The sequence below is a fragment of the Strix aluco genome, chromosome 1, assembly GCF_031877795.1.
Source record: "Strix aluco isolate bStrAlu1 chromosome 1, bStrAlu1.hap1, whole genome shotgun sequence".
Lineage (NCBI taxonomy): Eukaryota > Metazoa > Chordata > Aves > Strigiformes > Strigidae > Strix > Strix aluco.
In genome coordinates, this window is record NC_133931.1 from 151263721 (window position 1) to 151286132 (window position 22412).

General features: G+C 38.6%; 1 protein-coding gene across 5 annotated transcripts in view; it reads right to left on the reverse strand.

Annotated features, from left to right (window-relative positions):
* Positions 1 to 22412, reverse strand: part of CPNE4 (copine 4) — a 243293-nt gene that overhangs the window by 172511 nt on the left and 48370 nt on the right. For all 5 annotated transcript variants that reach the window (XM_074840046.1, XM_074840048.1, XM_074840047.1 and 2 more), the window contains one exon: positions 18056 to 18243. In XM_074840046.1, coding sequence (XP_074696147.1) covers positions 18056 to 18243 — 188 coding nt within the window. The remainder of the gene's footprint in view (positions 1 to 18055; positions 18244 to 22412) is intronic.

Here is a 22412-nt window from a genome sequence, read left to right on the forward strand (position 1 = left end):
ACACTTTTCCCACATCACCTCCAAGCACTACTGTGAGTAGTTGCAAACTGTTACCATGAGCTGCCTGTTGGCAGCTTCACATTCTACTGCAGCTACTGTATTAGACAGGTTCTTGCTGGTGGTCCACATCCCAGCGAATTTCCAGTGACTTACTGACTCACAGCTACAGCCCCAGCTGCTTGCAATCCCATCTGTGTATGCCTGCAAGGGGCTGACAGCTCTATGGAGAACAGGAACAAAAATCCCTGTATTTATGGCAGCTACTATCTCTTGCTGAGAATGGATGTCCCCACATTTTTGTACTTTTGAAAATAAATCTGAGAAAGGAAATGACTGTCTTGTGTCACTTTATATGAGTAAAGCATCATTATATCCCTGTATTTGCATAGGGTATTCCAAAAACATCCAGAAAGTCTTCATCAAAGTGAAGATTTATGGTTCAAAGCCAAGTGCTCAGGGTAGTAATTTCCAGAACGGAGACTACATGTGCAGCCACAGTTTCTCTTTTTGCCTGTGAATAATGATAAGCCTCAGGTACATGATGATTCCCTCCTTCCCTGCACCTCATCCCTACAGGTCTGCTGTCCACGTGGGGCACAGGGCAGACCATACTCCCAAATGGAGTATTGAATATAATGAAAGGATTGCTTCTCCCCCCTCCCCCTCCCCTTTTACCCTGGGCAAATCAATACACGTAATTTACTGCAGTACTTATGAACATTCTACTGATGAAAATACTTTCTTCAAATACTAAACTGATATGATACAACTGTCTATTTTTACATGTCTGTAGTTTCTTTTGAAACTTTTAAGTGTCTTCCTGTTGACCTAAGGAACTTCTTCTATGCATAAGCAAAAGAGAAATACATGAAATAAAATGTTTGATAAATCAAAAGACCTTAGATTCATTTCTTTGTCTGGGTGATATTCTTAAGATGGCTGGCCTTGTAAGACTAAGAGAAGATCATGATCTGCAGCTAAATGTGATTGGGAATTGGAAGTACTTCAAAATCTGAAGAGCTCAGCACCGCGCTGTTCAAATCAATTCCCCACCAAGTACTCAAATACAATAAAAAAAAAGAATTTAAATTACCCTACAAGGTGCTGGTCCTGAGTTCCAATTGCTTCTAAAATAAGATCCAGGTGCTCTTAAAAGTCTAAAGCAGCCTTTTAATTTTAAATTGCTCTTCACTGCATGTGCCATGAATACTGATCTTTCAAAAGCATGTCTAAATCAAAACACTCCATATTGCAGAATAATTGGTTTAAAAAAAAAAAAAAAAGCTGCAACAAGATAGCCTTGGCCACGTTAAGTGACAAGCCATGTTTAAGATTTTCTCTAAGCAAAAGATAACAAAAAAAAAATCCACGTATGTTTTGCTCTCTTTTCTTTGCACTTCAAACAAAAGCTTTCACTCCAGGGTAGGCTACTACTTCACTTCAGCTATATCAGACTAACTACTACTCAAAGGCCTATCATTATGATTATTTATATTGTGATAGCACCTAGAGACCTAGATAAGGTTCTTACTATCCTTTGCAAATAAAACAGAAGAGATATTTCCTGCCCCTAAGAGCTTATATCTAAGTAGTTCATAAACACAGACAACAGCACGGCAAGCAGTTGGGAAAAAAAAAAATCACCAGAGCAAAAAGACTACTTTAGGTCTGAGTTTGCATACATATATTTTTAGAATAAAACTGCAATTTGTGAGATTGGATATAAGGTCCCTGCAGGAGTTTAAGAGATCACCTTTAGCAATGATGGTGAAAAATACATCCATCACACCTATACCTGCTGGAATCTGACTCAGAAAACATCACTCTGCAGACACACCATGATCGATCACTTTCATACAGAGATATTGCAACTTCTGCAAAAAAGCAAGAGTATTCAACACAAGGAGTATCTCTCCTGGTATAAACCTCAGTGAACTACGATCCCACCTGAACTATGTGCCAAGATTTAGGTCCTGTAACATAATTCTACTGAGAATGAAAACAGGTTAGAATCACAGAATCCTTTAGGTTGGAAAATATCTTTAAGTTCATCAAGTCTGACCATTAACTTAACACTGCCAAGTCCACCACTAAACCATGTCCCTAAGCACCACGTCTACACATCTTTTAAATACCTCCAGGGATGGTGACTCAACCACTTCCCTGGGCAGCCTGTTCTAATACTTGATAACCCTTCTGCTGAAGATATTTTTCTTAATATCCAATCTAAACCTCCCCTGGTGCAACTTGATGCTTTTCCTCTTGTCCTATCGCTTGTTACCTGGGAGAAGAGACCAACACCCACCTCACTAAACCTCCTTTCCAACAGTTCTAGAGAGCGATAAGGTCACCCCTCAGCCTCCTTTTCTCCAGAAACAACCCCAGCTCCCTCAGCTGCTCCTCACAGGATTTGTTCTCTAGAAGAGAGTAGCTTTCTAGAGTCCTCTAGAGTCAGGTAGCTCTGATTCAACTATTTTAAAACATTCATAAAGACATCAAATGACCAAAGTTTTCCTTCCTTACAGCCACAGACGTCCTTTAGACAAATCTCAGATCCAAAAGCCTATTTTCTAGGTTTCTCTTGGGAGAGAAACTCCAGGCTGTATTAACATTTCCAGGCTTATTGGTTTTTAGATACAATTTTGATTCTACATGAGTGTCTCTTCCATCTTATCTTGCTTTCTTTTTTCTCCCATTCACACATACATAAAATCCCAAAGAAAACTAGCCCTTCTAGCCAGATCATTTAGGACTTTCAGTAGCTCCCTGTTTGGACAGAATGAGATTTCCCAGAGCTGCCATAAAAGAATGCTGGTCACAAAGTAAGGTATAGCCTGTGATTTTGAATATTGGCTGACAGCAAATAGTGATGTAAGGAAATCAACAATCATGTTATGAAAAAGCTCAAACAACTGCTGTCAGAACAAACTAATCCATCATAAACACTTCTCTTCAGTACTATGTGAGACACACCAGCCTTCCTTTGTATTTCATGTCGTAACAGCAACTGCTAGTACAAAGCTGACTTCTGAATGACAAACACAGTATCTAAATTGGTCAGCAGTTTACCAACCAGTTCTGCACACATGTTATAAGACTGCCTCCTTTTCAGCCTTTCCTCCCCACATCTGTAATGAAAGGAAAAGGAAAAGGCGGGCAGATGGTCAGTAAATTATGTATTCTCGTCACAAAGATCCCCAGGAGTAGCCAAATTATACAACAATTCACAAGAGACATCAAGATAAAAGTATGTGCTCTTTAAATAGACTGACCTCCAACTCCAGCTGAAATCAGCAGAAAAAGCAGAGTGATACAATGAAGAGGAGGAAAAAAATAATTAGCTGACATCAGCTGTGCTCCAGCTAAATGGATAAGAGCACATGGCTGCTCTGAAAGAGGATATACAGACAGAAAGAGGCATACTATGACAATGTAAACTCTGTGAACTCTATCACTGTGCCAGAATCCCATTTAAAAATATTCCCAACTGATACAACTGAAATGTATTCAAAAATATGGACTTCCTTGGTTTCAAATTTTATTGAAAATGCATGTATTCCTTAGGGTTCTTAATGTTACCCTTCCAAAAATAACATAAACACAAACTGCTTATGCCCAGTTTAGCAGAGAATATGTACAGCTCTTCTACGTTATAAAGAAAACATTCAGGCTTTTGAATGGTTCCTTAAACTGCAATAATGATTCCTTTCATTCTTTAACTCCAAACAATGTGAATTGGAAAGGTTTCCATCATAAAAGAAAAGCTCAGAGACAAAAATATTGTCTAGTTGAAAGAACTACACTAAGTGTGCTATTTTCCTTTAAAACTGCAACTTGCAACCACCTTCTTTCCCACAGAAAGCAGGGGCACCTGAAGGTCAGGACATGGCCACTTTAAATAATGACAACATTAGATCAATCCTGAAAAGCAGAGTCTTTAGAATAAATTTAAAAGACAAGCATGCAAGCCCTGCAAGCACTTAATTTTTGGTCTCAATACTGCAACTTAACGTTGAGCAGCAAATCCACAACCAAACAAATCTGGGCAAAAATCTCTAGAAGTTAAAAAACGGCGTCACATATAAGTTGAATTACAAAATAACACTTTCATGTGGAATCGTAGTTGCATGTGGAATTTTAACTTTTGCTAAGGATAAGTCTCACTCTCTACCACAGGATGAGTAATGATCAACAGTTTCCAACATTATTCAAGCATCTTGATAAATTCCCAGTGAGAAATATAAGTTATATATACAAAAAAGTAAAATTTGTCTGTAACATTTTGGACGCAACTTCATGATGGAGCTGTTAGGCTAAACATGAGAGAATATCAAGTAAGTCCCACCATCCTAAGGAATAAAGAAGGGATACTCCTTACAAAATACATTAATAAATTCTTTATTAAGAAAATAATAAGATTAATGCAAATATGGTCAAGGAACCACTTTGGGATTTATATTAAAGAACTAAGGAAGCTAGTAGTCAAGCACAGGGCCTTGAACAAAATTAAGTACACATTGGGCTGTAAACAGACTACTGAAACATCAGATGATAACTGACAACATAAAGACAATAACTTCAAATAGAGAAACAAAGGCATAGGAATCTATATTGTATATTCCTGTGCAGAATAGGAAAGTCACACGCATGCCCAAGCAAATGTCACTGTCAGTAAAAACAGTTCCTGCAGCCATGTGAAATCCAAAGGGCAGCCAGGGAAGTAAGGCTATTGAAACTAGTCCAGCCCACATGGCAGTGACACAGCATGAGATTTTAAGTTTACAAAAGTAACAAGGCTACAGCAGACTAATCAGCCCTCAAACTACTTAAATGCAACAAGGTACAGGGGTCATCATAATGTTTCCCTGAAGAAACATATAGAAGTGATGTGGAGCTCTTAGTTCTACACCAACTGCATACATGAGCTGGCTGATACAATAGTAAGGCAATTAGTTTTTCCAAACATTTGAAAAACAAAAGCCTCAAACCTCATATATTTCCCTCTGATTAATTATATCATGGTAAATTCAGATTACCACAGTGGATAGTTTTCTGCTTCAAAAACACAACATCCTGTGTTGGTGGTGTGGAATAAAAACTGAGCATCTCACAAAATGATGAGATTTACCTCAGATAGTTGCAGTTAATATTTTATGATCAATTTCAACTTAAATTCTAAAGAAACTGATTGAACAATACACTGTAGGTCTTTGAACACAGAAATTATTGATAGGGAGCTACATCAATGATTCCAATTCCAACGAATTGCATGCTCTTCTAGAGGAGACTTCAAGATTGGCTTATCATATATTTTTAACTTGCCATCTTTAAGTGTGACATTTTGAATAAGAGACTGGTAAATTTGTTGAGCCAGATCACCTAAGCAACCTACACTCAAATAGTACAGGCTTTGTATAGACTGTCCATAGTGCCCTGAAATTTTTTTAGCAAGTAAGCACCTTTGCAGAGCCAGGATTGGTAAAGGCATTTTGCTTTGCAGTCAGCAGCAGTGGTGTGGTGGTGGTAGCAGCCACTCCAAGTCCTCTGCCAGGAAGAGATTTTTTCAGCCCTGTTGCTTTACTCCTCTGAAGCAGTCTTTTACTAGTTTATGCAAAAGAACGAAAAGGGTAGCAAAAGAAACAAAAGAGGAAATCACGATTCTGATGTTTTACTGAGACACAGTCTTAGCTTCCAAAGAGAAAGTGTGAAACACCTAAAGCAAAGCTGCAGCAAAACCACAAGAATACCATTTCAGGCAGGGAGGTAGTCTGCAGGCTGTGAGCTGATGGGAAAAATGCCCCTTTTTTTGACAAGTAAGATTCAAAAGAGACAGAAACCTACTTTTCATGAAGCAGTCACCTCTTTTTTTAAATGGAAAACAGGATGGGAGTCAGTAATTTATCTAGAAATACACCCTGGCTTTGTCTTCTGCTTTGTGTATGCTCTGAGCACCCACCAGCAACACTTATAAGATGAATACCACAAACTATATAAGAAATCTCAATGCAGAGCTATGCAGATAACTGATGCAATGTGGCTCTGCTTGGATTTCATGGGTTTTATATGCAAAACTGTAAAGTTTTCAAGGGGAGAAAGGGAAAATAAGTCAATCTGTTCCATTTTTTAAAAATGAAAAAAATTCAGGCAAACCTGAAAATATCTGTTAACATAAGATCAGCACATATGTATGGAAATGTAGTTTGGACACTTCAATTCTCAGCTGGATTTCAGAAAGTCTATATTCTGGCCTGATTACAACATAAATAATGCAATATATTTTAAGCTACTACCAAACAGGAGGGAAGATGAAAAACAACAGTTCCAGTGAATTGGCTTTTACTTTCCCTTGCATAAACTTAAACTCCACCAATTCATATCAACAGTATGTTATCTTGTTGTGCACTGGTTTTAAACAAAACCAGTTCAATGAATTTGGTATCCCTGATCCATCAGTACTCGAATAGAAGACTTTTCAAAGAACATTCACAGTAATTCAGTAAATCAGTTATTCTCAGAGTTTCAAAACTGCTCTTTCTATTCAGGAAACAATTAATATTAAGCCCTAAAACCCCTCCCAGTAAAAGCAGAAGAGGTTAAATTGCTGACAATCACTCAGTCCCATTCTGATAGGTTAAGAATTAGTGTACCGAATCAATCAAATGGATTGTCTACTTACAAACCAGCTCCAAAGAATCCTATTTACTGTAGATTTGTCGCAATCTGTCAGACTACTAAAGTCAGGCTTAAAATCTGTCCTGGAGATGTGTGAAGTTTGTCTATCTGTAATAAATAGTTCATGAGAGGCAGGTATATCACTGAGCTAATCTGAAATGTGCATCTGCCTGCCCATATAAAAGCAGCCTTAGACTCTTCATCTAAGTTTAAAATATTACGTATCTGATGGATAGATAATTAAACTGCAGGGAAAGAGGGCAAAAGAATCAAAAATGTATTTTTTTGAACATTGGGTTGCTGGTGGCAGTATGGCAACTCCTTCAATGCAGAACTATAGCATTTTTCCTTTTGGCTGATGCCAAAGAATACTAAACACATTCAAGATATGCTTAATGCTATATGTAGTGATAATGTACATGCCCCCTTCACAGATTGGGCCTGGATTTCTGCAAAGTTCTCCCTAAGGCTGTTCAGCCACATGAGCTACTGGTATTCTGTGCTACCTCTTCATCAGGAATCAAAACGTTTTTGTTTTTGTTTTTTTTTAAGTAGCAGTAGCATTTCTCTAATTATTTCTAATTTTTGTATTATTAGCTCTTTGGTTTCCTTTACTTGCTGAATGTCTCTGAAAAAGCTATTCTGAGGATCTATATCTGCAAAAACCTAGTACAGTATTGCATGAGAAAACACATCCCAACTTTTATTTTACAATCTCTGTTTTAATTCCTGAATGAAAGGAAGAGACAGAGAGAAAGCAAGCTCGCTCTTAAGCTCATCCTTCATGGCTGTCAATTCTTTTATCTTGACCTGCAAGGGAGCCACAGCTGAAGGTTTCCCACCACCTGTACACAGTCTCAGTCCACGTGACCTTGTCTCTGCTCCACAGGGACACATGAAAACAAAGATAACTCTCCCCTTTAAGCACCTCTACCTGATGAGACCATCATTCAGCTTAAAGGCTGTCCTTACATGCTTGTGTACAGAAAAGCGCAAGTGTCCTTTTTTGTGCAGTCAGGGATTACTGCTACAGAGTTTAGAGAAAGGATGATTTCTTTCTGTGGTAGAAGAAAATAATCACTCTCAGCTGGCCATAGAAAGGCGGGTATTTGCAAGCGCTCAGATCTACTCCTAACCCTCTGGAAAACATGACCAGTACTACTAAAAATACCATACACCAGTATTCAGTCTTACAGGTGTGACAGAAAACTTCATATGTTTTCTATAAACATATAAACTGTGACAGATTACCAAGCCAATTATCCAGTGTAATAAAGTAGTGGGAGCACTGTAAAACTTTCCTTTTCCCAATATGTTCATTAGATATGTTTTTTCTTTTTTTTTTTTTACGCTACTCATACAACAAAACTACAAGGCTTGACCTGGTTTAAAAAGTAAATATTAGAAAACTCTTGTTTTATTGATATGACTGAGAACACTGTTTAAGAGTCACAGCTTTCATGGAAAGTTATCCTGAGAGAAAGTTGTGAAAAGTTAGTGAAGCATGAATTGAGAACCATCAAATAGACAATATGGCTGAAGGCAGTATTTGCAAGCACGTCTTAGGATCATTAGAAATACTGATCAAAGTGCAATAATAACAAAGAAATATTCCCAACCGGGGGCGGGGTGGGGTGGTGGGGAAGAAGTAATTCAAGTGCTCTCTTTGAGGAAAAAAACGCTTTTGTTAATAGAAGTCATGTTTTGTCAGCCATAGCATTTTGACCACATGTGACAAATACCAGAATAAACGAGAACTCCCAGTTGTCTCTTGATATTTCATGTTTGCAATCAAACTACTCAACAGTTAAGATAAAGGCAAAATTTTCAGGCAGCTTAAAACCATTCAAGACATTTCTACCATCAACAATACACAAATATTTGCAAAAGCACAGAGAAATGTGACAACTGAGCATTCAGCCCTTCACAGGTACAAATGGGAAGATATGTGCATAGTGCTGCTTGCAAAAACACTGATGACGGCTGGAGTATGCTTATACAGAAATTGTTCACAAGAAATTAACAGAGTTCTTCAATCATTTCCACAATCCCTGACCCACTGAACACTGAAATCCAAGAGGGAGACTTACCAGTCAGAAGGCTCCTGGAAATTGGTCCCAATGGCAGATCTTCCCAGTAGAGGATGCTCCAGGCCACAGGATCAGGGAGAGACCATGTAGCTTTTACCACCTCTCTATATAAGTGCTCCCTCCTGACTTTCCAGGAGTACACTTGTTTTTATTCATTTATGTAAACTATGAGAAAAAACTCTTCACTCTGCCATGACATGAACACAGGGGACCTGAAGAGATTTAGTTGGACAGATACAGACAGAAGCTAGCCTCCTGCTGCTGCTGTGGCAGGGGATCTCACAGCTCTGGTAGAGGGGAAACAGCCAACCCAAAAATGACTACTCTCAGTAAGAAAACAGATTTCTACAATGCAAGTTTTCTCCTTCTCTCCTTTGTGCATGCATTACATTTCACAAATTGCACTACAGAGGCAGGAATTGCTGTTTCAGCTAGCGAAACATTACGATAGTTCATATATATTGACCCAATGTGACAGTATTTGACTTCAGTTGAGACAGTCTTTCTGATTTAAATGAGTTCCAAGTTTAACGACTAGTTGATTTAAAAAGACAGGAAAAAAAGCACTGTGGCTATGTTTAAATGCTGAGACAAGAAGGAGGCTCAAGAGAAAGCAGCAGTGATGGATAAGATAAAAGCAAAAAAGTGTTATTGTAAAATGGATTTAAAATAAATAGTCACTCATTACTACCTGGGGTGTGAAAAGAAAAATCTCATCAAAACCTAATGATGTTCATGTTTCTGAATGAGACACAGGAGGAAAACATTCCCAGTACCAGCTTCTAATCAAATATTTGCCAACACAGAAGATTTACAGCCTTCAGTCTTAAGACTTCTGACTTTGCATAAGTAGTTGGAAAAGACTGGCAGAGGAAGTGAGTTGTCTTTCTTTTTAAAAAGAAGGGTAACATAAAATACAATTCCAGGTTTTGACTTTATGCACATATGCTTGCAAAAATGTATTCAGCGCATTAGGAGTTGAACAGACTATTATGAAAGATGTTACGCAGGATCTGGAGGAAAATTTCACAATAGATTCCCTCCATGTGGAGAACTTTTACTTTTCCTGAAAGAGCTAATGACAGGAGCTCTTCAACAAGCAAACTCCTGGAACAGAGGATGCCTCCAAAATACTAAGGCTTGGAAAGTAAAATATCCAATTAGATTAATTCAGGCCAGGAACAGACCAAGATAAAATATTCAATTAGCCTGCAGCCTGACCCCACAGACTTCCAGGGTGTTTGAAAAAGATCAGCTGTCTTTGTCATTCACACCATACAGAAAAACTTCAGGGAAATTTACCAGCAGCAGAAAGCAGAAGCTAAAAGCAAATCTTGGCAGCAACAGAGGTTACCAAGTAGCCTTGGGCAAAGAAACATTCATTAGCATCCACATGCACTTAATGAAAAAGGAGAAAGAAAAGTACAGTATTTAATTATGAGGATACAAAAGGCTATAAAGGCATATACACAGGCACATTGCTGTGGTGCAAATAAAATCACATCTTTCTGTTTGTAGAGTTAGAACAAGAAGGCTCTAATGGCACCTGAAAAACTCTTAAGCATCATCTTCTAGGAATACTCCTCGGGAAATGAATGCAGCAGGACTGCTCCCATTTCTTCTTAGGTCCAGAGGTCAGTAACCAACACTTTCACCTACAGATCATCACCTGCAAGATGTGCCCTACAGATCGGCACAAGACTAAGTGCTCTAAAGACCTGAGAGATCTAGGCAGTAGGGGCCAATCAACTAGATTGCCAGCTCCAAGTCAGGAATGGTAGAATCTTGGCCACATAGTGGCTTAATTAAAAAGAATCTCATTGCCTTTCTTTTCTGATGAAGGTCTTGGTCATTTCAATTAAAGATTCAATTCTTCCCCATTGGCTTTCATCAACCAAGATTTGCATGAATTCAAAAGTATTTAAAATGAATCTAGCATTTCAATAAAGACTTTGGCCTAAACTTTGGCCAGAGAAAATGCAGGTAGCATTTCCAATTATCAGCCCCATTCTACATCCAGAAGAGAAAAAACCCCAAATCTGCAAATCAATCAGAGGTTTCTTCACAATGAGAAGAGCTAATTTCATAATAGCTATTCAGTGGAAGCACCTCCCTGCCATCAAATTGTGCATGATCTAATACAAAACATCTCATCAGAAATTTGAAACTCCCTTTCTTTGTCAGAGAAAAATCTTCATAAGAGGGTATGTTTAGCTTACTGTTACCTCATTACTTACAATTAATTTTATACAGGATGTTTGTTCACCATGTTGAAATCTTAGAGTGAAACCAGAAAAAAAAATATCTAGAATCTGCTCTAGCATTGATTATTATTAAAAAAAAAATATTCAAAAAGCCACCAAACATCCAATAAACCAGCCCACTGTAAAGACTCACAGGTCTTTAAAGCAGAGAATAAATCCCAAATCACTGCCTGAAAATCTCTATGGGAATATAGCAATAGGTTTTGGCACTGCATATCTAAAACGTTATGAAATAAATGTGGTTCAAACAACCATCCAAACTAATCCACGTTCCTTGATGGGCTAGATTAATCTTCAAAATATAGGACATAATGGTTGCCTTCTTATGCAGTCACAGACAAATCAGAAGACTAAAATCCCAAATGGCATTGAAAAAATGATCAGGGATTTTCACAGTGTCTCCTTCAATACAGGAACAAGGGATTTAAAATGAATCAGCAAGTGGCAAGTGCAAAAAATATAAGTAATATTACTTTATTCCACCACCACTTAAGCTTGCAGATATCTTATGTCCCAGGATACCATGAAAATTTATTTCTAAAATACAAAAGCTTTTAAAATTATTTTAACAAAGTTATAGATGTTATTCTACCAATGTTTTTTAATTACAAACTTTTGTTTAAGAACTCCCTGAGCTGCAGATCGATGAGGGGTGGCAGAGAAAGCTGGAAAGACACTTTTATATTTCCCTGATCTCACACTTCTTCACCATCACCAAGTAGCAGATGTGAGACAGGTTGAGACAGGCCTTGAGCCCAAATCTGTGTAGCTACTGGGGGTGGTGGTTCTTGTTTCTGATCATTAAACTTTCAGTTCCATCCAACCATTCATCTATTACTCTTTTAATCTACATGAACTGAAAAAGAATTATTTATTTGGGTTTATTTATATATGTTGGGGTTTTTTTTCCTCTTCACGGTGCTTTTGTAGTTATTTTGGAACAGTTTGGTAGAGTCATGGAACATGTCAACCCACAGACTCCACTATTTCATGGCTTGTTGGCTTCTGCAGTGGGCTGTAACATCCACAGATGGATAACATGACAAAAACTTTGGGTATCTATGGAAACAAGTAACTGAAGTCTGCCTCAAGGTCTTCTCTTCAGATCCTTCCCCCATGATAGGAAGGGGCAGGGAATCTCCCCCACTCTCCAATATGTAGAGGAGCAAAATGAGGCAGCAGGTGCTGGGAATGGAAATGGGAAGCTGAGGCAGGTGAGGAAGCAGAGAAAGAAGGACACTGGAATGAATTCAGAAATGAAAAGAGAGAGCAGGACTAAGGGGAAAAGCAAATACAGATGAAGAGTAAGACTGGGTCCTTCCTACAGGTTGATTCCTAGGTAGACTGTTTAGCAGGCTCCACCGCTATTCTACACATTAACTAGTTCCACGCATTTCCAAGCTAACTGGTCTCTACTGTCTGTTTGCATGAAGGTTTGTGTGGGTGTGCAGGGTTAGTGCTCAAAGCAAAAGGAAAAAAAAGAAAACTCAGTTTTGGTTTTTTAATCATGCCAAGGTGATCCTTGACATCAAATGTAATGCTAAATGACAAGTGAATGCCTTGTATTTTAAAAACACCAAAATGAAAAGTTGCTGGTTTGCCCTATACATTTTTATCACAGCTCATTGAGTTTCACCAAACTTGTGACTTCAGATAAGATTTTAATGAAAAAAAAATATTTCAGTTAACAAACCTATCCATCCAAAACATTTCACCCAATTCCATCAACATGAATTTTAGCAACTGCATGTTGTCTTTGGGTACTGCTTTATTTGCTCTGCAGTTACTTCAAGTTTAATAAAGACTTAGGGGAAAAAGCAAAAGCTCCAGCTGGCTGTTCAGATCCACAAGGTAGCAGATACTCTATATCCTGCTGCAGAAAGCTGTAAGAGTACAGCTACAGGAAGCCCTCCCTGATTTCCAAACATGGCTACTGTCTTCCTAAACTATTCTTCTCTTTTTGTAGTTACAGACATCACATTCTATATGGTTACATCAGGCTGGATTACACCTCCTGATCTCATGTAAATCTCATATAACAAGACACAGCTCAGCAACTTACTCGACGTTCAAAATAACATGTGTACTTGCCATATGCAGATAACAACCTGTGAACAGGCCCAAGCTACTTTCTTAGGAATAAGAAGTTAATGGGAATTCCAGTGCTAGCACATCTCAGCTGAAGACTGCAGTGCAATACACAATTAACATTTATTACACAAGGACATTCACACTGCAGGTTGGTAAAATAATCATTGGAGCAAAGGAATTTATCATCATGTACCTTGCCTCATTCTACTACCCTACTCAACCATTCACCATCTGAAGGTTAGTCCAGTAATAAATTCCTTGAACACATTCAAATCAATATGGAAAAGCAGCCATCAAATTATTATCTTAAACAGTTTAAGTAGTAGAACATTTGGTCACCCTGAAAGTGTACCTGCCTAAAACTAAGGCCAGAAGAACTAAAATTCAGCCCTAGATCAGCAAATTGTCTTCTAGTATATATGGATAGCATAATCTTACATTCTGCTATATCACACCCTGTCATCTCAGGCTAAAAATACAAACTTCATGTGAGAGAAAGAGTAAACTGCCGATTTTCCTGGGAGACACAATATATCATTTTAATTCTGGATTGGTAGAGATAGTGCTTTTCAGACAGCATCAACATACAAACACAGAGAAATATGAGGGGGGAGGTATGTATGCACATGCGAGTTTGTTTACAGGGAAATATCTACCCAGACAGGAAGAGAAAAACAGCAAGCATATCTGTGCCAGAACTGGGCACAACATCCAGGCTTCTGAGTACTTGTCCATGCCCTGCATGTGTTCCTAATGGTTTCACATCTGAGGAGTAATGTAATCAAATGATCCAGGGAACTACAGGATGGTCAATCTCGCCTCGATTCCTGGGAAGGGGATGGAGCAGTTAACCCTGGAAACCATTTCCAGACACATTAAGGATGAGAAAATTATCCGGAGTAGTCAACATGGCTTATCCAAGGGGGAAGTTATGCTTGACCAACTTGACAAAATTCTATGATGACGTTATTGGCCTGGTAGATGAGGGGAGAGCAGTGGGTATCACCTACCTGGACTTCAGTAAGGCCTTTGACACTGTCCTGGCTTAGCCAGGATAGGGTTAAGTTTCCCCAGCAGTGGGGGGGAAGCTCTAGCCGGGTTATTCATATATCATGCTGACGTCACATCCTGGCGAGAGCGTGGGAAGAATCGGTGATCGCGTGGGTTGGCGTAGCCGGTTCTCTCTTTGCTGTATCGGTATATACTTTGCTCTGTTCATTGTTATCACTGTTATTCCTATTGTTATTGTTTGTTGTGTTGCTGTTGCACTGTTGTATTAAACCTGTCCTTATCTCAGTCTTGGGGCTTTGTATTTCACTCCCTTTGTGGGGGAGGGGCAGCGGCTGCGTGGTCTCAGACCCCGGCAAGGATTAAACCACCACAGACACTGTCTCCCATAAGATCCTCATAGAGGAGGAGTTGATGTATGGCATGTATGAGCAGACAGTGAGGTGGACTGAAAACTGGCTGAATGGCTAGGCCCAGAGGTTGGTCATCAGTGACGCAAAGTCTAGTTGGAAGCCAGTGACTAGAAGTGTACCGCAGGGATCAATACTGGATCCAGTCCTGTTTAACATCTTCATTAATGATCTGGATGGTGGGGCAGACTGTACCCTCAGCAAGTTTGTAGATGACACCAAACTGGGAGAAGCGTCTGATATGCCCAGAGGGTCATGCTGCCATCCAGAGGGACCTTGACAAGCTGGAGGAATGAGCTAACAGGAACCTTATGAAGTTCAACAGAGGGAAGTGCAGAGCCTTACCCTTGCAGAGGAAAAACCCCATGCACCAGTACATGCTGAGGGTCATGACCAGCTGGAAAGCAGCTTTGCTGAAAAGAACCTGGGGATCCTGGTGGACACAGACTTGAACATGAGCCAGCAATGTGCCCTTGTGTCAAAGGCACATGGTATCCTGGGCTGCATTAGACAAAATATTGCCAGCAGATCAAGAGAGGTGATCCTTCCCCTATACTCAGGATGGGTGAGGCCACACCTGGAGTGCTCAGGGGGCATCTGATCAATGTATATAAATACCTGAAGGGAAGGTGAAGGTGCAAAGACAGAGCCAGGCTTCTTTTCAGTGGTGGCTAGTGACAGGACCAGAGGCAGTGGGCTCCAGTTGAAACATAGGAACATCAGGAAACACTTTTTTACTGTGAGAATGACCAAGCACTGGCACAGGTTGCCTAGGGAGGTTGTGAAGTCCCTCTCCTTATATATATTGAAAAACTGTCTGACACAGTCCTGGGCAACTGGCTCTAGGTGTCCCTGCTTGAGCAGTGGGGGTTGGACCAGATGACCCCTAGAGGTCCCTTCCAACATTACCCATTCTGTGACTGTAAAAAAACCCAACAAACCCAACCAAACAAAAATACCCAGAAAACCCAACACATTTAAAAAAAAAAATACATATATGCCATTTCCAATCTCTGGAAACAGCACCTACCCACTCTACAACAGCATGGATATTTTCATTCTGTATTTATATGTGCGGGTGGCATAATTTACACAAACAAACACATATGCACACAGAATACTGCAGAACTGAAAAATCTCCTCAGCAACAGGGTGACAGGTTTTATCAAAAATTTCCCAGAGACAAATATGCACAGATTCCTCATCTTCAGGGGTTGTCTGCATCTGTAGAGTGAATCCCTCACATCCTAGCATCTCTCATTGCATGTACAATGCAATCCCATCAGCCTAAGCCCACCAGCTTCAGTTGCATGTGGCCCAGTAGGGGCTGTACAGTCAGTCCTCAGTACCTTCTATACATTTCAAAAGCACCTATTTGCAAGAGCACAACCATATACAGACTACAACCTGTGTTTCAGGCACCTTCAACCCAGATGCTCCATGTTCATAAATCCTCCACGCAACCAGAATGCATGTTTCAGCAATACTAGATTTTGCTACAGTCTTTCTGGATACATACAACCTCCAATGGGTTAAGGTATCTGGAAAGTCAAGACAAGTTCATGAAGTCACTAAATCCATAGAGGCAAAACTCTTCAGTTCCACTCTTCTTTGGGTTGCCATTTAGTGATTTCTGTGTTGAATACACTCATTTCAGTGGTAACTAGATTTTTTAAAAAAATTATTAGTCTGTCTGCTGTCTCAGGTCTTGCTGGATCACCAATAGTCATCAGCAGAAGATTCTTCCAGCCAAATTATGTCTTCAGCTATACCTGAGTGACTCTGCTCAATTTAGCTTAGCAACTGGAACTTAATTAAAAATTCTGTTGAGAAAGTACTGGCCAGAATAGGAAAAGGCTCATCATGTCAGAGCTGTATTAGCTCTGCAGCACTGATAGGAACATGAACTAATAAAACCTTTTTGTTCGTATTAAAATGAATACCCTGAACTTTCATTAGACACTAAGAGCAACTGACGTAAGATGAGAATCGTATCAGTGAACAGATCTGTTCTACAAGAATTATTCTATTCAGACAATCACTTTCCAAATTAAAAACCACATCAAATAAAGGGAATCTCCATTACAACATAAGAATATATAATTTAAAGCTACTTACCCTGCTCATAACTGGCCACAGACAAACTGTGTGAAATACACTCAGTTATTCAGAGAACTGAAATGGACAGAACAAAATCTTTTGGGCCTTTCCAAACAGGGGTGTTTCACTTATTTTGACCTCTGATCTGTTGCTTGGTTAATTTCTACTATTTAAGCGATTACATACAGTACAGCTACATGCTCCTTTCTACATGGCTAGCTAGAATTACCTTTTTTTGGACTAACTATCATATCACCTTAAATTTCAATTACATGAAGACACTGATTTTGTAACATTAGGACAATTGTGAGAGTTCTCTTTCTACTTACAGACTGGTTTTCTACCAGGGACCTATCTATGGCAATGAACTAAGAAAAGAGGAAGAATATCACCAAAAAACCTTAACTTTGCTATGCTGGTGTTGACCCTACACTGGAAAATTTTCAGAGGTCCACAGGTCAAAACCACACAATCGTAATAACTGGAACAGAATCCCCAAAGTCTGACAAACTAGGCTGAAAATGCTAAATTAAAAAAACTCATGAATTTAGGATTTTGCTTTCTTCATATGCTCACAGCTATTATTATTTTTATCTTTTTGACAGATAACACAATCTTATTCTGAATGCTGAAACTGTTGAAAAGAGACGGATGAATACTCACTCAGAATGAACTGGATTTAATACATTCCTAATTTTCTCATACATACTTTCCATTAAAACTCACACCTTTTAGCTTGATTAACCACAAACACTCAAGTAAAATAATCAACAAGATTTCATTTAAAATGTTACATTCCATTCTAATGTACTTTATTTACAATTTGCCTGTCTCTAAGACACCCTGTTTCCATTTATCAATCAAATGGTTTCTAAGATTAGGTAAAATAACACAAAGTGGGATTTTAATCAGACATGCAATCTGCAATACAAGGCAAATTGATAAGACAAATACATTAGTTTAGGCTATTGACTTCAACACTGAATCCAAGTGTAATGCTCAAAATTTGCAAAACAAGCTACTCTGTCACCAACTTCCTTGCCAACTAGTAATAAATACTTCTCTCTTCCATAACATTTTTCTTCTTTAGATTGGAACGCATGATGGTCATTATCATTATCTCTGCTATTATATACCTTTTGTGAAACAAGAGGGCCTAAAGGGAAAAGTTTTATGCTGCTTCATTCTTTAATCATCTTCATTTTTAATGTAGACTCCAAAGAGTAGTTCAAAGTGTCATCAAGAGTCTGATTCAAAGTGTGTTAGAGTTAACGGAAAATTTTCCTTCACTCTTACAAGATTATGCTACAGGCTTCAAATTGCTTCTTCTCTTTATTGCTCTTGCTATTTGAATTTTGCCTCAGTTTGTCTACTGTCCTAAAGCATCAGAAGAATAATTTTTATTTTATTAAACACTCACCTCAAACCACTGGCCATGTGACTGCATTTTAAGGATGACACAAGGATCTGGTTTTGAGAGGGCATCCCTGTCTGATATGCCTTTGCATGTGACTCGCAGCTCCACTTTAGTCAGGCATGGGCTGTTAAAAATTCCCAGAGTATTGGCTGCTGATTCATAGATGTTGCTCATTTTCTTCATTCCTTTTTCTGAAAGAGAGAAAAGGTCCATTAAGAACAGTGCAAACACAGTACAGTCCTTCCTTCCATGCAGAAGCCAACACAATGTTCTGCTAGCTAATGGGATCCCATAACTGTGAACAAGATCCAGAGCAAGAGGGGAAAAAATAAAATCAAAGGAATACCTATAAAAGAAGGAAATACATCATCTTGTAATGTTTAGAAATAAGTCAAGTGCAGAATGAAATTTTCCACCAAGCCCCTGAACTCTGGGACTGAACTTCCAGCTCTACTCCTGTTATAGAGACGCATTTCCCCAGGCCAAAGGATAGACAGGATGGTAATTCTGAATTTCTCCTGATAATACCTTATTCCAGTAACAAGGCTAAAATAAATTTTTTCAGCACTCCTTCAATCTGTTTTTATTTCTCCATACTCCATCTAAAAAGCACGCACTTCATCTTACACAAACTTTTTGTGTAAATGCTGTAGAAGGCCCCTTTCATATCAACCTTAAATTCCAAAACACATTTCACTCTCTATTTCCACACCTACTGCAGAAGATTACCTCCCCCCATTCCTAGGTAAGTAGTCAAGATTGATGTTCGAAGCAGAAGGGCAGGATATTTATGCTTGCAGATCTTGTTGTTATACAGTGTCTGCTCATTTGGGTCAGGAATAACAGTTAAATGAACAGAGACAGCTGGAATAGTGGGAACCTCTGGCCCTTACTTCATTATAAACACTACCACCAATCTTGTAGCTCAAGCCTTTGCTCTCATCAGTAGCAACAAAAAAACATTTTTAACACAGATCTTACCAAAACCCACTATATTATCATTTTTATGTCAATAAATAATATGGGCAGCCTTTAATTTGGTCACTCGTTCTAAGCTTCACATCCTGACCCCTAAAAATCTGTCTCCTAATACAAGGATTAGTTCACCCCCCTTATGCCATATGTAAGAGCTGCAAAATATTAATTCCACACTTTTAGAGAGCATATTTATTTTGCCAGATAATCAACAGATTTTTTTTGTGGTCTGTTTCAAACCTCTTCGCTGTCTCTTTCCCAGCACCCTGTTCTCAGAGGTTAATGATTTTTGAGAACTGTTTTGATAAAAGTTAAGTTTTGACAATACAGAAATGAAAGTAAAGTTTTCTTTCCCCAACTCTGTAAAGTTAAAAATAAAACCAAAAATGACAAAACCACACCTTCAGAAACTCCACTTTTCCTATGAATTATGAAGGCAAAATTAGAAAGGTATTTCTAAATTCAGAGTAATAAGACTTGGCATTACAGCGTGGATCTCTAATACATACAGATAAACTTCAGGAATGTAAGTCTGAATGATGAGGCAGATGATCTGCTCTCCTTGAAGGTGAGAAAAAAGCTTGTTAACAACTTACAGTTCTGCAAATCTATTCAAATCTATAGAACAATTTACTATATGACCACTGATCTGCTGTGAAAACCCCAGCCTGTTGGGTTCGATATGTTTGTAAATAAGTGAAGTGAGTGTGGATGGACTCTAACCACCCTCTCTAGCTCAGGCTCTACAGAGTATTTCCTTATGGTAAAACAGGCTTCTTGAAATGTGAGCCGTGCCACAACCATACTGCCTGACATCCTAAGATCAAAACAGCCTCTTTCAGCCCTTCCCAGTTACCCATAAATGCTGTCAATGTTCCTTGGATTTACTCCTAGGAAAGAAGAATGGGAAAAAATGCAAAACTAAACAAAATATGGAAAAACTTAGGCTACATTATAAAGCCCAAAGAGCATACTCAACTTCCACAGAGTGTATTGCTTTACACTAGTTTAACTTCTTATACATTTTTAGCTAAGACTCTTGACACTGAAAATAGACCAGCATCTCTCAAATCTCGAAGTCTTTTACAGGGTAGGGAACAACATTTTGTGCTGGGTCAATTCACATCAGCGACGGCAAGATCACAGTCCTAGCTTGAAAGCAACAGCAAGCAGAGGGAACTGGGCTCTAGTCTAATCAGAAATACTCTGATAAAATCATAATTTGAGAAGCAATGGTCTGCATGCAAGAGGGACTTGACATCTGATACCTCAACAAAGCACGACAATAAGTGTCTAGAAAGTGCTACCAAAAGTGACAATACAAAATTATGTTTGGGAGACAGGGTTTTACTTTTTGTTGCTTTTTTTTCCAAAAAGAGAACAGATTAAGGTGGTGGTAACTTTGACAAAGCCATTGAAGGCTACTATTTAGCTAAAAATTACAGAGAAAATTATATGTATTTATATATATATTGCTAGCAATCATCACAAGTCTGTTCTTTCATTCTACTTCTAATATATCCCTGATATATGTCGTCAGATACCTAAATTTCCATCAGCTGGGATTACAAAAGACTGTTAGAAACTAAGGTTGGGGAGGGACTGTTGTCTAATTATTCATCGTTTTATAATCCCATCTCCTTCAGAAAGCTGCTCAACAAGCTCATCCCACACATTTACAATACATTTTTACATGTTGCCCTTTCCAAATTGAAATCCATTTGAAAATTAGGTTAATTCTGTCTCATGCACATCTTACATCATTAATGAAATGTCATCCTTTGTGCAGAAATAGGTTGGTGATTTAATTAAATCGGATGATTTCAACACTAAAGAAAAGGAGAAAAAGTAGCAGAGTGAGGGGGAGAGATGTATTTTTCTTCCTCCCACAATAATTATACATTGTTTCTTAGAACAGCGGGTAAGTATAAAATTATATTTCTTTTTATCACTACATCTATTACTTTGGCTTTTACAAGTTCTAAATTTATCAATGGAAAAGATCAAGCCACAGTCTTATTCTTTTGTCCCATTATATTCTTCTTTTCACATAATCACCAGCTTGGGATGTTGTACTGATGTCACATTACCAGGAAGCTAGGGGCTTGGAAAATAGATTTTGAGCCTACTGAAAGTAGGTGAAAAAGGTATTATTTTACGTAAACATAGACAGATTACGTAAGAAGTTTTTTGTCAATTAACTATGCACAATATTGATAGAGGAATAAATTGTTCATTTTTCTTTGCTACAAACTTTTCCTTTTTCACTTCATTAGAATTTTGAAATTCCTTCAATGTCCACATGGCTTTAATATTCACTAAGAGCTGTATTTGTGAGAGGAAAGTGATAGCATAAATATGAAAGCAAGTTAACAAAGTGGTAAGTCACACACTACTGAAGTTTCCAGTTCACTGCTGCATACATTCTCTTTCACTTCCTCTGGAAAAGAGGAAAACAGTGTATCATTATATGCTTCCCACACAAACTTACTAGCCAGTGCTAGACTGCACCAAATGAGGAAGCAAGACCAAGCCTTATGGTTTCACCTCTCCATGGTGAAACAGCAAGGAAGAAAAACTTAAAGTACACTGTGCTGAAATCAAAACACATACTGCGTTAACAAAAAAAAAAAAAAAAAACCAACTGTGAAAGATCTTGATAGCGCCAGGTACCCTATGGAATACAAAGAATAAATGAGGACCTAGGAAGACAGTTCTAACTCTCCCAAAAACATTCCACATCTGGCATTCTTAGAGCTCATTTAGTAGAAATTAATGTGCTCTGTTGACATTTTTTTAAGAGATTCATGGCTCAGAGGGATGTCATTGATGTGTATAAATTCCTGATGGGGGGGGGGAATAAAGAACATGATGCCAAATTCTTCTCAGCAGTGCCCAGTGACAGGACAAGAGGTAATCTGCACAAACCGAAATACAGAAAATTCTAATTAAAGAAAAGGAAACCTTTTACTGTAAGATTGGTTGAACACTGGAACAGGCTGCTTGGAGAACTTGTGGAGTCTCCCTCCTTGGAGATACCCAAAACTTGCTTGGACACAGCCCTGAGCAACCTACTTTGAGCAGCGGTTTAGAATAGATGATCTGCAGAGGTCTCTTCCAACTTTTACTACTCTGTGACTAAGCAGGAGACAACAAATTGTAAACCTTTTAGGGTACAGATTGCTCTGTGATCTGTTGTTTTTCCTGTGCTTAGCACAGGTGGGTACTAATCTACGATTTGGGCCCCCTGGTTCCAAAACCATGCTGAAACTCAAAAGACAGACATGAGCCCAGCATTTCTGGTAACTAGTGCTACAAAGACTCCTATGTGTAGATATTTCATTAAAAGCAACAGCAAACAAGTCCAGAAGTTTGTGTCTGGCTA